This window comes from Heptranchias perlo, chromosome 28 (genome assembly GCF_035084215.1).
Source record: "Heptranchias perlo isolate sHepPer1 chromosome 28, sHepPer1.hap1, whole genome shotgun sequence".
Classification (NCBI taxonomy): domain Eukaryota; kingdom Metazoa; phylum Chordata; class Chondrichthyes; order Hexanchiformes; family Hexanchidae; genus Heptranchias; species Heptranchias perlo.
Window position 1 is genome coordinate 26,426,714 of NC_090352.1, and position 17,981 is coordinate 26,444,694.

The 17,981-nt window shown below is 38.5% G+C and overlaps 2 protein-coding genes across 2 annotated transcripts in view; one reads left to right on the top strand and one right to left on the bottom strand.

Annotated features, from left to right (window-relative positions):
* Positions 1 to 667: 667 nt before the first annotated feature.
* LOC137344955 (uncharacterized) overlaps positions 668 to 17,981 on the bottom strand; it is a 149,283-nt gene continuing 131,969 nt past the window's right edge. Inside the window, exon 3 of the transcript XR_010968511.1 lies at positions 668 to 2,988. The gene's annotated coding sequence lies outside the window, so the exon portion shown is untranslated. The remainder of the gene's footprint in view (positions 2,989 to 17,981) is intronic.
* Positions 981 to 16,479, top strand: LOC137344956 (transmembrane and immunoglobulin domain-containing protein 1-like). The gene is made up of 6 exons (XM_068008256.1): positions 981 to 1,334; positions 6,157 to 6,435; positions 8,071 to 8,355; positions 8,760 to 8,863; positions 12,599 to 12,664; positions 12,755 to 16,479. The coding sequence occupies exons 1-5, from the start codon at positions 1,256 to 1,258 to the stop codon at positions 12,650 to 12,652; spliced, it is 801 nt and encodes a 266-aa protein (XP_067864357.1). The 5' UTR covers positions 981 to 1,255; the 3' UTR covers positions 12,653 to 12,664; positions 12,755 to 16,479.

A 17,981-nucleotide genomic window follows, 5' to 3' on the forward strand; every position in this document is an offset into this window, starting at 1 on the left:
AAGATTTGTCAATATTGCCCCAACCAGGACATTTAATGTCTCAGAACTAAAACTTTGTCAGTTTCAAGCTCATTACATTTTGAGTGGCCTTCAAGGGAATGTATTATATAATGTTAGATTTATATCATTTGATGTCTGCCTTTTAGGTTTCCCCTGGAAGTCTTACATGTGGTTATTTTTGTTCCTCTTTAGATTAAGTAAATGACTAAAGATTATAAATTGTCTTTCAGAAGGAGTGGCCTCAAAAAGCAAACTAGCTGTTTCTTAATCCAAGCTTTTTATGCTGTTCCTTCCAACCTCATTCATCCACATAAATACCAATGTGATTAAAGTCAGTTTAATCTCACAATCTTTAATTTACAATTTAAGTATCTGTAATTTTTGTTCTGAGTTTTTACCCTTTTTAATTAACATTTACAGGGACTCCAGTTTCTGTTTGGAAACCATTTCCTCAGGATTTTACTCATTTCTTAAACTGCCTACTAGTAATTACAAAGATAACTATGCGCATCAGTTAATTGCTGCAAGTTAAAGTAATTCACAAGATTCAAGGTATTTTGTTAAAGGGAGGCCATAGTAGACATTGAGACAAATAAAAGTACCTGCAATTTGTTGGCTGGTTAATGTTTTTTTCTGCAGTGAGAAAGCATTTTCAAGTGGAACGTGGTTTAATATTTAACTTTTATTTCATATATTGGAATACACTTGAACAACAAAAATTATCTCAAAGCTACTCGTATTTTCGTGCCGAGTAAACATTCTTTTAGTAAAGTAACACATTGATATCATCAAGAAAAAAGTGTAACTGTGCCCTTGCAGTAACACTGAACGCTTTGTCTGGTTGACCTGATTATAGGTAAATCTCATGTCCTTGGTCATTTTGTTAATCTTTATTTACTTTCACTTATTAAAACTATAAAATGAAAATGGAGACCTATAAGCTGTGCAATTCAAATATATTTTACTGAGGCTATAAAAAATCATCAGAAAGGATTATGTATAAAGTTTGGTGATGAAAGCATCAGATCTAGCTGTCTACGGCTGTTTCTTACAACTTTCTATACAGTTTTGTTGAGATTTTCCTTTGTTAGCATATCTGTTGAGGTGAACCACTGAAAAAAGTCAGAACAATAATTAAAGTAATTTTAATAAATTTACACCTTGTTTTTCCTAGCTACTTGTTTATCTTTGGAATTTCATCAGGAATACTGAAGGCTCTTTGGCATTTTACAAATTCTTTGTTTATTCCTGAAATATGGCTCCACGGACCTTTGAGAATCTCATCTTTGGGCTAATTTTTATTGTGGCATCACATTTTGTTCCTGGATATACAGGTATGTATGTTGCATATTATTTTGTTTTTAGTGACCAGCACAGATAATGGAAATGTTCTAAACTCATCTGAACCATGTGAACTATTTTATTTATTTCAGCATATGTTCATTTGGTGTTATTTGGTTTTGTCATATTTTGCGTAGGCTTCGAGGAGCTCCTGAACATTTACCTGAGGAAGGAGGAAGTCTCCGAAAGCTTGTGAATTTAAAATAAAATTGCTGGACTATAACTTGGTGTTGTAAAATTGTTTACAATTTTGGATTAACATTATAGTGTTTAAAAAGGAAGTGTTAAGCTCAATATAAGTTATGAATGCATCTTAGTGAAATCAAGTTAAATAGAATTTGTTACAAAAGACTTGCTTCTGTGCTAAAATGTGCTATTGCTTTGAATATGTAATGAGAGTGTGCCAGGCGCATTTAGTTTGTAAAAGGTCAACAAAGTTTGGCTTTCAAAAATCTACAGTTAATAAATTTATGCTTTCAGTAACTTGATGATGACTTTGCAAGAGTTTGATTAATATGTTTTTAAAAATGTGAATTTGCCGTCCCCAAACTGTTGATTAACATCTGTCAAGTACAATGGGATACTTATATGTAACAATGCTACACAGCAAGAATGTGGCATCAGATCACATTACAAAGCATTGGAAGGCATCTCTGCATAACTAACTAGCAACATAAAACATTTTTTCAAAGTGTGGCCAAAGGTGCTGACAATGTTATAATATAAATAGAATATTGAAGGACCACTGATTATAGCAAATCTACGACTTTTCCAATGACTACAGCAATTTACTTTTAAGGACGTATGAAAAAAGGACAGAAAAGCTCATTTGCTCCATGGAACTCATCTCTCCAGCACTCTTAACTCAGCCAGCCTAGCATCTAGCCACATTTTGAATGCCCGAATGTTTTTGATTCCATTCCCTTACTTGGTAGATTATAACAAATATTTATTAGGTTTTGAGCAAAGAATTTTTCTCTCATAGCAGTCAGTTTGTGTGTGGTTTTACTGCTTGTGAATTAAACAGTCAAATGAATGAATCACTGAATATTGTTAATATTCCATGGCTCCCTGCTGTACATCTTTTATTTATGCCTTTCCTGAAGTGATACTTGTGTGAAATAAATTGCTACACACTACATCTGTCAAATTTAAGACCTGGGCACAGAACCAGAAATGAAAAATTAGAGCTAAGCCATTCAGGAGTGAAATCAGGAAGCACTTTTTCACTCAAAGAGCGGTGGAAATCTGGAATTCTTTCCCCCAAAAGGCTGTGGATGCTAGGTCAATTGAAATGATCAAAATTGAGATCGATAGATTTTTATTAGGTAACGATATCGGGGGATTATGGATCAAAGGCAGGTAAATAGAGTTGAGGTACAGATCAGCTGAATGGCCTACTCCTGTTCCTTTGTTCTGAAAGACTGAACTTGACCGATAAAAGCAAAATAATTCCTAGCTTAATAAAACAAATTGTGAAAGCCGGCGGTTAATTTGTGTTGGGTAGGATAATGGAGAAGCGGTTCAAGAACTTCCCTGTGTTGTCCGAAACCAACTACATGTCTTGTTCAGGTAGAGTCTGTGTGCTACCAGACATATGAAGTGTTTTTTGTATGGAAGCAGAAACTCTCCATTTCAGTGTCCCACCTAAAGGAAAATGATTGTCAGATTAAACTTCATTCTGTGGGATTGCCTAGATACAGCACAATTCATTTCAACGAAAAATTAATACAAAAAAATGGTGTTATGGATCGGGCTTTAAAACATAATTTCTGTTCTAACAAGAGTACAGTACCAGGTTAACCCCTCTAGATCAAATAAGGTATGTCTTAGATGTGTAGCCTAGGGCTAACAGTTACCTCTTCTAACAATGCACACTGGAATTCACAGAGTATTTTCATTACATCTGTCAGTCTCCAAGGCAGAAAGTATAAAATGCTAGACCCACTTCATACCGGCTAAAATAAGTGATCAAATTTATTTATACGAACAATTTACAAACATATTAGAAAAATACTATACAGTATGGTAACAGTTTATAAAAGATCTGGAAACACCCCATTTGCGGCTAAGTAACATTCACGCCAGTCAAGTGCCAGGCAATGACCATCTCCAACAAAAGAGAGTCTAACCACCTCCCCTTGACATTCAACGGCATTACCATCGCCAAATCCCACACCATCAACATCCTGGGGGTCCCCATTAACCAGAAATTTAACTGGACCAGCCACATAAATACCGTGGCTACATGAGCAGGTCAGAGGTTGGGTAATTCTGCAGCAAGTGACTCACCTCCTGACTCCCCAAAGCCTTTCCACCATCTACAAGGCACCGGTCCAAAGTGTGATGAAATACTCTCCACTTGCCTGGATGAGTGCAGCTCCAACAACACTCAAGAATCTCGACACCATCTAGGACAAAGCCGCCCGCTTGATTGGCACCCCATTCACAACCCTAAACATTCACTCCCTTCACCACTGGTGCACTGTGGCTGCAGTGTGTACCATCTACAGGATGCACTGCAGCAACTCGCCAAGGCTTCTTTGACAGCACCTCCCAAACCCGCGACCTCTACCACCTAGAGGGACAAGGCCAGCAGGCGGATGGGAACACCACCACCTGCACGTTCCCCTCCAAGTCACACACTATCCTGACTTGGAAATATATCGCCGTTCCTTCATTGTCGCTGGGTCATTGGAAGAAGAATGGGAAGGAGGAACAATTGCAGCCTGCAGAGGCCTTGAGGAGTGCTGTGCAGCCAGGTGTAGCACGCCTGCTCCTTCTGGCTCCACATGAAAGTTTTTTGAAAAAAAGTTTACCTTTCTAAAGCGGGCTACTTGCTTAGTCGCATCCATGGCAGGAAAACCTGAGCGGTGCAGGGCCAGCACCTGCTCCATTCAGAGGAGCCCAATTTCAGCAAGGGATCTTAAAACAGGCGTTGGGACCCTCATTAACATACGCAAGAGGTCTGTTTTAGGAGGCCGCCAGGTCAGTCAGAGGTAATTCAGGTATCTATGGCATGGAACATAGCCCCACGAAATTGGTCCTTTTTGCCCCCATTTTCCGCCTGGAAAACAGATGCAACTAGGTCCAATTTCTACCCCACTGAATTATGCTCTACACTGGCAACATTTTGGTTTTATTAGGTCTCCCTTCATAAGAATAGCATAAAATCGGCTTTAGTTGCACAATTTCTTCTTTCCGATATACTCAGACTACGAAAGAACTGGGTACACAGCATTCTTTTAAGGATACTTTTACTTTTCAAGATAGGCTGGCCCATCATGCTTGGTTAAATCGTGTGATCAAAATAACAATGCTATCTTGTGCTGTTACAAAAATGCAGACTTTCATAATATTTCCTTGAGGTTGAAATCTCAATATTACTGTACTAACCAACAACCACGGATTGTTAAAGGCAAATCGTGTTTAACTAACCTGATTGAGTTTTTTAATGAGGTAACAGAAAGGGTTGATGAGGGCAATGCGGTTGATGTGTATATGGACTTCCAAAAGGTATTTGATAAAAGTGCCACATAATAGGCTTGTCAGCAAAGTTGAAGCCCTTGGAATAAAAAGGGCAGTGGCAGCATGGATACAAAATTGGCTAAGTGACAGGAAACAGAGAGTAGTGGTGAACGGTTGTTTTTCAGACTGCAGAAAGGTGTACAGTGGTGTTACCCAGGGTTTGGTACTAGGACCACTGCTTTTCTTGATATATATTAATGACTTGGACTTGGGTGTACAGGGCACAATTTCAAAATTTGCAGATGACACAAAACTTGGAAGTATAGTAAACAGTGAGGAGGATAGTGATAGACTTCAAGAGGGCATAGACAGGATGGTGGAATGGGCGGACGCATGGCAGATGAAATTTAACCCAGAGAAGTGCAAAGTGATTCATTTTGGTAGGAAGAACGAGGAGAGGCAATATAAACTAAAGGGTACAATTCTAAAGTGGGTGCAGGAACAGAGAGACCTGGGGGTATATGTGCACAAATCTTTGAAGGTGGCAGGGCACGTTGAGAAAACAGTTAAAAATGCATATGGGATCCTGGGCTTTATAAATAGATGCATAGAGTACAAAAGCAAGGAAGTAATGATTACTTTATAAAATACTGGTTCGGCCACAACTGGAATATTGTGTCCAATTCTGGGCACTGCACTTTAGGAAGGATGTGAAGGCCTTAGAGAGTATGCAAAAAAGATTTACTAGAATGGTTCCAGCGATGAGGGACATCAGTTACGTGGATAGACTGGAGAAGCTGGGGTTGTTCTGCTTAGAGCAGAGAAGGTTGAGAGGAGATTTGATAGAGGTATTCAAAATCATGAGGGGTCTAGACAGAGTAGGTAGAGAGCAGCTTTTCCCATTGGCAGAGGAGTCGAGGACCAGGGGACACAGATTTAAGCTAATTGGCAAAAGAACCAAAGACGACATGAGGAAAAACTTTTTTACTCAGCAAGTTGTTATGACCTGGAATGCACTGCCTGAAAGGGTGGTGGAGGCGGATTCAATCGTGGCTTTTCAAAAAGGAATGAAATAAGTACTTGAAGGAAAAAAATTTGCAGGGCTAAGGGGAAAGGGCGGGGGAGTGGGACCAGCTGGATTGCTCTTGCAGAGAGCCGGCACGGGCTCGACTAGCTGAATGACCTCCTTCTGTGCTGTAACCATTCTATGATTCTATGGAGACAGTTGAAGGACCCTGTTACAATACAATGATATAACTTACAGTAGAGCTATTGTGCTTATTATTTCCTTAGTTGACTCTTTTCCTGTTACATGTATGGAAAATAATGCTGTTCTTCCTTATTCAGGTGTAGAGATTGCTATTAATAATATCACAACTGACTACAGAATCACCATGAATGTCTCGGATTCTCTTTCATTAAAATGCGCAGCAGTCAACAACACCCAGGATGAAGAGTTAGTCTGGTTTCGGGACAACAGAGCAATTAAATTGAAGTCTATGAATCGGTTCAATGTTAGCACTGTCTGCATCGATCCAATCACAGAAGTTGACAATGAAGCTACTTTCAGCTGCCATTTAAACAAAAATCATGACATCAATACAACTGTGGTTCTGGACATCAAGTGTGAGTAACCTACCAATCTTAAGAAGCCAGAAGAACTAAATTATTTAAAGGAACCTAACTAGGGAGAGGGATGATGCTAATGAAGAAAGCAAACAGGTTTCTAGTTTGTGACCAGTCACAGTATTAATTAATAGTGAATTTGACCACACAACAAAGTATGCCGGTAAATAACATGCAGCAAGAAAAGGATTTGGAGTTGACTAAATGTTGTGAGTGTTGTTGCATTATATGACAGCAGTTCCCACTGCTAATAGAATGTCATGATAAATCAATAGATTTCAATGAGACAATACTGATACCATGTAAGGCAATAGTGAGACCAGGCTTGAGGTAAGCTATCCATTTTGGACAACAAAATTAAAAAGGGATATAGAGGTTTTGGAAAGGTTCAAAAATGGGTTAACAAGGATGGTAAATTAGCTGTGAAGGAAGGGTAATTGAGTAAAATCTGTTCTTGTTGAAAATATTGTGAGAAGGGGAGAAGACATAATCCCAAGTTTTTCAAGGTATAAATGAAATTGTCCAGCTGGATATAGAGAAATTGTTTGAGCCAAACCATGAGAAAAAAAAACTAGGGGACTGATGGTTAAAGTTAAGGAAATTTTGAGGTAAACATAAGTTATGGAATCACGACTCCACAGTCGAAATTAGTTTTAATCATCAATAGATTTTGGCTGGGATTTTCCATTTTGGTGGAAGTCCGACAAATATGCGCACAAATCGTTGAAAGTGACGGGGCAGGTTGAGAAAGCAGTTAAAAAAGCATACGGGATCCTAGGCTTTTTAAATAGAGGTATAGAGTACAAAAGCAAGGAAGTCATGATGAACCTTTATAAAACACTGGTTCAACCACAACTGGAGTATTGTGTCCAGTTCTGGGCACCGCACTTTAGGAAAGATGTGAAGGCCTTAGAGAGGGTGCAGAAAAGATTTACTAGAATGATTCCAGGGATGAGGGACTTTAGTTGCGTGGATAGACTGGAGAAACTGGGGTTGTTCTCCTTGGAACAGAGAAGGTTGAAAGGATATTTGATAGAGGTATTCAAAATCATGAAGGGTCTAGACAGAATAGATAGAGAGAAACTGTTCCCATTGGCGGAAGGGTCAAGAACCAGAGGACGTAGATTTAAGGTGATTGGCAAAAGAAGCAAAGGTGACATGAGGAAAAACTTTTTTACGCAGCGAGTGGTTAGGATCTGAAATGCACTGCCGGGGGTGGGGGGTGGAGGCAAATTCAATCGTGGCTTTCAAAAGGGAACTGGATAAGTACTTGAAATGAAATATTTGCAGGGCTACGGAGATAGGGCGGGGGAGTGGGACTAGCTGGATTGCTCTTGCATAGAGCTGGCACGAACTCAATGGGCTGAATGACCTCCTTCCATGCTGTAACCTTTCTATGATTCTATGATTCTATTGTTGAGGTGCCTTAAAGGCCATCCACTATTGGGATGTCCAATATGCTTAGAAGCAGCATGAACATTTAGTTCTTCAACTTCCAGGAATGTACTTTAGTATATATAGTGTGGGATCATTTGAATTGTCATTTTTGTTTTTTCATGTTCAAAAATTGTACATAACAAGTTAAAAATTGCTTTATAATTGTGTTTAGTTTTTTTTGTGCTTAAATTGTTGCAGTTACTCCGAGGCTGAGTGGGAATGGTGATGATCAAATAGAAGTACATAAAGGAGATGATGTGACGTTAACTTGCAATGTGAAGTCCAATCCACCGGCCATTATGTCCTGGTATAAAGATAACAATACCCTGAAGATGGTGGCTGGCAAGCACCATGTGTACTGGGACAGTGGTGTCTTTACACTATCTATTAGGAAGATACAGAAAGTGGAAAATGGGACGTACGTCTGTATGGCTATTTCCACACTTGGAAGCAGCAACTTGGCCTTCTATCTGAATGTGAAAGGTAGGAATGATCAAAACTTATAGCCAAGAAGAACAGCTAAATTAAAATGAGCAAATATATTATTCCTGTTCCCTCAAAAATTCCATTTTAATGTACTTTCTACTGAGATTTTTTTCCAATACAAATAATGATTTGTTCTAATATCAAATACTGGCTTCTCTCCCTTAGCAGTTATACAGTTTACAAGCTTACAAAATACATGCACTGACCACAGAGTATGCAGATGTGGCTGAACTGTACTGGAAGTGTATAACTTGAAACCATTTTACTGAATGTGTGCTATTATTCAGTGCCTACCTATTCTTAACAAAGTATTAGCACAACATTATTCTTAAGGCTATCTTTGATTGATAAGCTTTTAATTGCTGCAGCCTGTAACAAACAGTCCTTATATTCTTTGACAGATAAACCATTTCAAATTCCAATTGAACCGATCATTGCTGGGCTAGTGGTTGTTGTGGTGACTATCATTTTTGGAATCATTTCACGAAGAAATAAAATTATTGAGGTGAGTGTACTAAAAATGGAAACATTTAGAACAAGAGCTGAATAGCATTTAGAAAAGTGCAGCCCAAGGTACGGAGTGGTCAGAGTTCTGTGACAGAATGGTAATACACAGATTCACGGTGAGGGATCCCAATTCAGTGAATTCCAAATTGTTGCCATGTCATCAAGTATTGAATGGAGACCGCCGCAAGCAGAAAGCAAAAATTGAAACAAATTTCTCTGCTTTTGTACATCTAGCAACTAGTTCAAGAGTAAAATTAGCAGAAATCTGGTAGTGGTTCATCTACCTGCCCTGTTGAACAGGCAATTGTGTGTAGTACAGGCAAACTGCGAGAGAAAGAGAGAAACGAGAAAAAGAGAAATCTATAACCTGTGCAATAAGACTATTGTTCAAACCACAAACAACTGACTCAAGATATGGATCACTTTATTATTTGTACGTACTGCAAAAAGTGGTGCATAAATCACACCTTAAAACAGGTGTTATGATTTGGAAACATTCCAGATACTTTTTCTCATACCTAATACAATGGACCACTTCTATAGGCAAGCCCACACTTCCCATGAATTGAAATTGCATCTTATGTGTGAAGTAAGCTGTGAGATAGCGATCCCTGAGTGACCAATAACCTCTATTTACTGTTGATGTGTATGCTGGAAATGGTAACACAGAAACACTCCCACTGATGAATAGTTAGCAGGCTTGACAGACTGTATAGCTCATGCAGCAATTAAAAATCAAGTTCATTGAGAAATAAAATTAGCAGAAGCTAAAGTAAGAACAACAGCAGTTAGGTAAATCAGTGTTTCTCACTTAGCTTACAAAACCTATTACAAAATAATAAAACATTTGAGTTTTAATGGTTCTCTGTGGTATCAGACTTTTATTTTGGATCAATATTCATTGAGTTCCACCAGCCTCAGCTTGTTTGCTGCCTATGAAAGCAGAGCTTCACAAACAAAACTTGATGCGGGGCACTAATTGTAGACTTAATTAGCAAAACCAGTACAATAACTCTCTTAGTTCAAAGTATGATCTGGAAGATAAAAGAAAAGATATCCTTCCCAATTAAACAACACTGCCAACCAAAGTGGTGTTCAAAGGCCCAGAAACTGGTTTTCCTGATATATAATGTGACTCTGATATGGAGACCGATAACCTACCCCTAGTGGGCTGTGCAGCACTGCTAATGATGGTCCTCTGTGATACATGTTAAGCAATCCACCTTGTCAGGGTCAGACAACCTTCTTTGAAGTGACATTAAAACATTAGTCAAGATGGGTATTTCTTCCAGTACAGAGAAGAAGGGAGCCCTTCCAGGAAGAATTGGGTGTTATAAACTGGATAGCCAGGTGGTAAAGGATAGAATACTAGAACCTAGTCTTCAGTTGCTTCCAAGCCTTTATTCACAGAGCTCCACATTACACCCAGACCATACCCTACATCAGCTCTCTTATAAATGGATACGATGTGGAGATGCCGGATCTACCTGAGGAAGGAGGAAGTCTCCGAAAGCTTGTGAATTTAAAATAAAATTGCTGGACTATAACTTGGTGTTGTAAAATTGTTTACAATAAATGGATACCAGAGAGTTCTCAATTGATATGCACCACCTGAATACAATTAGCACTAATTGATATAAATCACATAGATACAATTAACATTGGGGACATTTTAAACTTGTCATAAAACTGCCAATCTATCAATCCCCATATTAAAATATAGAGTCTCTTATGGAATGAAACAGGATAAATCTCTGATCTATTGCAAAGGATTTTTATGACTATGACCTGGGTGTGGCTTACAAACTATTGCAAACAATCTTTTGCCTTGGCTTAGAAGTCTCTGCTGCATTGTCTGTACTGTTTTTTATGGTAGCAATTATAATAAACAGATTGCAGTGACTGTTGGAAAAGTTTATACACATTAAAGAACACCTTTGTTCAGCATGACACTCTTTGTCACATGGCAATCAAACACATTCTAATCCTGCAGTTCCCAATACCTTCAGTTCCTGATCTCAGCTTCTCAGTATTTTCTTCAATGTCCAGTATCATGGATGTACTTTAATGTCTAAAAACATAATTCTAAGAATGATATTTTCTGTTATACTTATTACAAATGTAACCATTTTTTATTTTGGAGCATAAGTCACGGATGGTTTTGTCCTCAACAAGATGGAGCTATCTGGAATGGTGACAAGAAGGGGAAAATGGACTTTGTATGGGACTTAAAACTGAAAAGCTTCATAAGGAACAATTTCCCTCTCTTAAATGCATTTAAAGGATGTACACGAGCCCTGACGTATAATGATCAAAGCGCTCACTGTTTCAAACTCTGAGGTGCAGAGCATTTGAAACCATCAGCTATTTTTGGAATGAACTTTATCCATTCTTTAATTACCAAATCTATAGGTAGATAGTTAAAATTGACATAGTACATCTCCCTTGCCATAAGCATGACATTTGTTCAGCTGATTATCTTTCCGAAGTCACATAGAAGCCTGCGATTCAGTTGTCTGTCCAGCTAAAAGTTGGGAACAGTTACATAAAACTCGCAGTAGGAAAGAATTTAATGGATATTTCAGGAATAAAAAGAGAAGTAATTGAATTTAGTATGTCTGGCAGAAGATTGATTGTAAAACCAGTACAAAAGCTCTCTGAGCTATGCACTCAATTCATTTATTTTTGTTAGGCAAGGGTATTAAGGGTTACGGAACCAAGGCAGGTAGATGGAGTTGAGATACAGATCAGCCATGATCTAATTGAATGGCGGAACTGGCTTGAGGGACTGAATAGCCAACTCCAGTTACTATGTTCCTATTTCAGTAAAGATGCAGATATAATGTGTGAGAATACAGGCACAGGGTTTCACTAACTATTACATACTGAATGTTACACCTCACACAGTCAAGTACAGTATAAGAAATGTATGCACTCCCAACAGTAGGAATATGCATTGTATTGAGTAATGTTCTGAAAAAGTTGATGAACTTAAGGTCAGAGTTGCTTAATAAAGCACTTCTTTAGTTAAATGTGACTAACTTATATTGGGTTACAGGTTAATGTTTCAGCTCAAGATTAGCTCACAGCCAAAGTTTCTCACGTATTCTGTTGCAAGCTGTTGGAATAAGACACATTTATTGCAATTATAAAAGAAGATTTGACCAAAGTTCTCCCTTCCCTGAACATTGTAGTCATATCAACATGGGATGGATGAGAAGGAAATTCCTGTTTTAATGGAAAATAAGAGTATGCCTGATTTTTTTTTCACAATCGATGTCCTGCTAATCAAATGACACTCTCAGAACTCACATGTTTCAGAGCATACGTTCCTGCAATTTTGTCACCAGGTTATTAATTACAGAGGAACAAGCATTCTCTCATTTTTAGTAAAAGAGGCATTTTGCCCCATTCTGGTAGTAACAGAACTATTCCCTAAATTCCTGGCAGTTCCAGTTTTTCCTGTTACTTTCAATGTTGACAATTGTGGGATCTGCAAAAACAGTCAAAAACCTTAATATAAAGTGTTTCATTCATATAGATAAGTGGGACCATAACCACAACATTATGTTTGCATAATATTGGTTGAATGAATTATTACTGCCCCATCTTAGGGGAAAACTTCTGTTGTGCTTTGGGCAAAACCTAAGTAGATTTACTGGGCAAAATACTTCTACACCCACGGAAAAATTCCACCCCATGATACTTGATGAAAAGTGTGTTTTTTTTCCAGTGCTGCAGAAAGAAAACCAATCCCAGCACATGTAATGAGTTAGATACTCAATAGGAAGGCAAGATTGTAAGTACCATTCATCATCTGTTGTGCTTCATATTTAATTAAAGACAAGCTACAGTTACATTTTAATTATGCTTTGCACATTTATTACAGATGAGCTTGGAGAAAACCTACAACTTCCTCAAAGGAAATTTAATCCAAGATAAAAAAAAGTTTTTTTTCTGCAGAAGACGCCCTTTAAAATGTCAAAGGAACAAAGACAAAAATAAGGAAGAAAATCTTTAAAGTATAAATCAGTGCAAGATGAAAAATGAATTGATGTCAACTCTGCTTAATATTCCTCTGTGCATGTAGAGTTTCACTTACCCACCTTAATTATTTGTGTCAAACAGTTGAATTGCTATTCTGTTATTTAATTAAATTAAATTATGCTGCAGCTATACAAAGCCCTTGTTAAACCACATCTGAAGTACTGTGGTCAGTTCTGGGCACCGCACCTTAGGAAGGATATATTGGCCTTGGAGAGAGTGCAGCGTAGATTTACTAGAATTTAGTAGACTCCAAGGGTTAAAATTCGAGAAGAGATTGCACAAACTAGGGTTGTATTGCCCAGAATTTAGAAGATTAAGGGGTGATTTGATCGAAGTTTTCAAGATATTAAAGGGAACTAATAGGGTAGATGGAGAGAAAATATTTCCGCTGGTTGGGGAATCTAGGACTAGGGGATAGCCTAAAAATTAGAGCCAGGACTTTCAGGAGTGAAGTTAAGAAACACTTCTACACGCAAAGGGTGGTAGAAGTTTGGAATTCTCTTTCGCAAGTGGTAGTTGATGCTAGCTCAATTGTTAATTTTAAATCTGAGATTGATGGATTTTTGTTAACCAAAGGTATTAAGGGATATGGGGCTAAGACGGGTATATGAAGTTAGGTCACAGGTCAGTCATGATCTCACTGAACGGTGGAACAGGTTCGAGGGGCTAAATGGCCTACTCCTGTTCCTATGTTCCTAAACACTTCTATAACCTTCTTCATAGTATTTCGTACATGAATTAACATTTTTATATTTTACCAAGATTTTTATAAGCCATGATTTGTTATTTAAATGATCTCATTCTTCAGTAAACATAACAACAATTTCACTGATTTTTTACATTGACCAATCAAAATTATTTCTCTGTTTTGTGCCTTTATCTGAGGTAAAATATTTTAAGAATAATCTCAAAGCTGTATTATACATCAGGCCAAAATATACTTTGGGAAAAATATACTTATAAGTATTTTAATTGCTGTTAAAATTTGTTAAGTATTGTACATCTCTTTAAATTGATAATTTTTTCCAGTGAAGGTTGGGCACTTTTAAACCATTCATTGTTTTGTTTCCTTCTTTCAGTTAAATCACTGTATGATTCTTTCATATGTGTAATGAAGATCTGATTGACCCACTTTCTCATACCCAGTTAGGAAAATCTACTATAATGTCAGTTTGGCTTAGCTGGTAGAATTTGTTCTTCTGAGCTAGAAGGTTGTCTATACAAGCCCTACCTCTGGATTCGAGCACATAATCTAGACTGACACAGAGTGAGTGCTATACTGTTGGAAACACCATCCTTTGGATGAGACCTTAAACTGAGACCCTGTCTTCCTGTTCAGATGGACATTAAAAATCCCATGGCACTAATTGAAGAGTGGGGAATTTTCATTCCTGGCCAACATTTCTACTTTAACCAATATCCCCAAAGGCAAGTTAATTGGTCATTCATCTCATTGCTATTTTGGGCATTTTGCTGCATAGAAAATGGCTGCTGCAATTGGTTAAATATCAATCATTGCACTTCAAAGTAATTCATTATATGTGAAGCACTTGGATGGTGCTGAGAGATGTGATGAGATGTTTTAGCTTTCCATATGCAAAAATAGAGCACTGGAAAATAAAACATCGACAATGATTAAAAATATGAGTGATGCAGTAGGTTAGAATCCTATTCTGCCTGAGGCTTGGATGTAAGTCTCCCCTAAAATGATGAGATAAAGTCTGCTCTGCTTTGTGCTTGGAATAGTGTCCACCCAGTTCTTCGTGGGCCCAAAGCACAAAACTACCCACAGTTTGGTGCTAAATTGGTAATATTACCAAGAGAGATCGCAAGAATGGATGGTGGGAGAAATGGAAAAGTACATACCTGTGCACTAAGTGGTACTGCTCTGAACTGGGAGTAATGTTTGGGAAGTTTCCTCTTTATCTTGCCATGCCATACCAGACCTGGGAATACCTGATACTGACACATGATAAAAGTAGAAAAATGTTCCTTTCCATCCCTCACCTAAGGAAAAAAAAAGCAGATCGTTCCCCTTATACAGGGGAATTAAGGAGGACTTGGTAAGGGTCGGGGAACGGGAATGGCCTGACCAAGCCTCCTACCAATGGTGCACGTGCATTGGAGTTTCCACTACATGGAGCAAGCGGACGCTGGAGATGCACCCATAGTGGTGCTTGCGTCCACTGGTCCCATGTAACCTGAGTACCATCCTACTGACTTCACAGACTCCAAAGAGAAAATCTGTCAGAGCCATTATAAAAATACAGTGCAATGTTAACATCATGGAGGCAGCTTTAATGGTTTCACTAATTTAGTAACATGCTGACGTAACCTTACCACGACATGGCATCCAGCCCAGAGCACCTGGAAGATAGCAAGAGAAATAACTAGAGGATGGAGATTGAAAGAAAGAACTTGCATTTATTACACCCCTCAGGATGTCCCAAAGTGTTTCACATACAATTAATTCTTTTGAAGTGCAGTCTTGGTTCTATGAATGTATTCTATGAAGAATGAATATTGAAGTAGTGGTGCACAGTTCCTGTCCAACTGTTTGTTTTATCAGCATCTTCAGTGTGAATATCAAAGTAAAATCTGAAATTACTTCCTTCTTTACTAATTGAACTTTCTTTGTCATACTTGTCAGTTGTAGTGAGAGAATCACAGAATCATAGAAAGTTACGGCACAGAAGGAGGCCATTCGGCCCATCGTGTCCGTGCCAGCCTAAAAAGAGCTATCCAGCTTAATCCCACTTTCCTGCACTTGGTCCGTAGCCCTGTAGGTTACGGCACTTCAAGTGCGCCACTAAGTACTTTTTAAATGAGTTGAGGGTTTCTGTCTCTACCACCCTTTCAGGCAGTGAGTTCCAGACCCCCACCACCCTCTGGGTGAAAACATTTCTCCTCAGCTCCCGTTTAATCCTTCCACCAATTACTTTAGATCTATGTCCCCTAGTTACTGACCCCTCTGCTAAGGGAAATAGGTCCTCCCTATCCACTGTATTTAGTCCCGTCATAATTTTATACACCTCAATTCAATCTCCCCTCAGCCTCCTTTGGTCCAAGGAAAACAACCCCAGCCTACAGACAGACTACTCACAGCAAGAACAATTTAGGTTTCTTGATTAGGCAGTTTTACTTATAATTTCATTAATGTGTACCTGCTCCATTTGATGTTACAAGTTCAGAAACTAATAGATGATCAGAATAACACTGTTAAATGATATTCTCAAAGGAGCTGTTTCTCGATATCACTGTTAATCCATCCCCTAGGTTGCATGGCAAATTGAATTAGCTCTGGAAATGCTAAAAACTCAGAAGATCCCATGCATTCTATGGAATTCTTTCGAACAAGAAACTTTATTTCAAGATTTATATGAATTAGAATGACAATGTTTTCAGTAATAAGAATTACTACACAGAAAGAAAATTCACACAGATTTTGTACATAATGGATGAAAATGAAAAGTATCATTGTGATGTGTTTAATTTTAGGTATCATCTTTTGCTGTGTCTTCTTGTACACTCACAATCAGAATAAACCAACCACCAATGTAAAGGTTATTATGTTTCTTCACTCTCACCATATCCTATACATACCACTCTCAAATCTACATGTGTCTGTTCTGTGTCTCATAGCTGCAGTTCTGGATTTTACAATAATACAATATACTTATACAATGCGATATTTAAAATAGGCGAATCATGGTTTATTTTATATTATAATCACCATCATTATCATAAATTAACAGGAAATGTAACTTTTTTTGATCTCTTAAAGGTATGGTGACTAACATGCATTTTAAAGAGCAAATAGCCACTTGAGGGCAAGACGTTTACTGGATGAAAAGACAACAATAGCAAAGTGAGGTAGTAGGAGGTTATCTAGACAGGGAATTCTAAACCCACTAAATGGGCATTTATGATGTCCTTATAGTTAGAACAAACACATTTGGAGCTTAGGTGAAATAAGATTACAAACATTTTCTGGGGCTGTTAAATGAAGTCTATAAACATCAGTTCATAAAGTCAATAGCCTTGTACACTGACGTACATTTTATAAAGGCTGTTTATGAAGGAGTGAAATCACAACTGACTTGAAGTAAAAGCAATTGCATTCTCGTTCATAGGACTTTGTATCTCTATAAATCTGTATAGCACACATACATGTGATGCAACAAATCTAAGCTCGTATAAATATTTGGAAATATTTAATTGTGCAGCAGTATTTAGAAACATTGAGGGTGTTTTTCATTTCCTTACAGACCCATTTGGGCTAAAAAAAAGGGGCGGCTTGCACGGAAAATAAACTATCTGTTCCTCCCATCCACTTATAACTGCTGAAACAATTTGCCTGATCTTCTGGGGGACATGAATCCTGGTGGCGGGAGCTCCAGCTGGGCGCCTCATTAATATATTTAAATCAGGGTCAATGACATCATAATGACACTGACATCATTTCCTAATGCCACTTCCTGCTGCTGCCCACCAACCATAGGCACGGTACAAGGCCTGAAGCGGCCATTTCAAACACTATTGTGTTAACGTGTTCCACCATGCTGGGGTGCTGGGTCACCAATTTGCCTTGGTACCCGCCGACCATCCACGCAGGTGAGGACCTCCCTTTTTATTATGATTTTGCTCCACTAACATCTCCACGGGTGGATCTGAATACCTCCGGACGCAACGGGAATTCTCTTTGTCCTCAGACATCTACCTGCATTTCCATGCTGGTGCTTCCCTGATTTGGCCACAAGAAAAGCACCTCCCCTTTAAGTTGCTTCAGGCCCCTAAGAACCTGCTGCAGCACCTGATTTCCCGCCTCCTAATCGTCAAGCGGCCTATGGAGAGTACATTTTATGCTGCCAGCTCATCTCAAACATGCAAACGAGAGGGGGACCCTAGAAACAGGGACGGGTCCCCCCCCCCCCCATGTTGATTCCTCTGGGTAGCTGTTGCACCCATATCCTGCAGGTTTCCCACTGGGAGATGTAAAATCTCGCAAGCTGCTTCAGAGAAATATAATCAAGCAAGAATGGATGCTGAGCTAAGGCAATTCATCCCGT

Coding starts and splice junctions, on each gene's coding strand:
- LOC137344956 (XM_068008256.1), top strand. CDS start 1,256: ATGGCTCCACGGACCTTTGAGAATCTCATCTTTGGGCTAATTTTTATT. Junction 1,335..6,156: donor TTTTGTTCCTGGATATACAG/GTATGTATGTTG, acceptor TTCCTTATTCAG/GTGTAGAGATTGCTATTAAT. Junction 8,864..12,598: donor GAAGAAATAAAATTATTGAG/GTGAGTGTACTA, acceptor TTTTTTTTCCAG/TGCTGCAGAAAGAAAACCAA.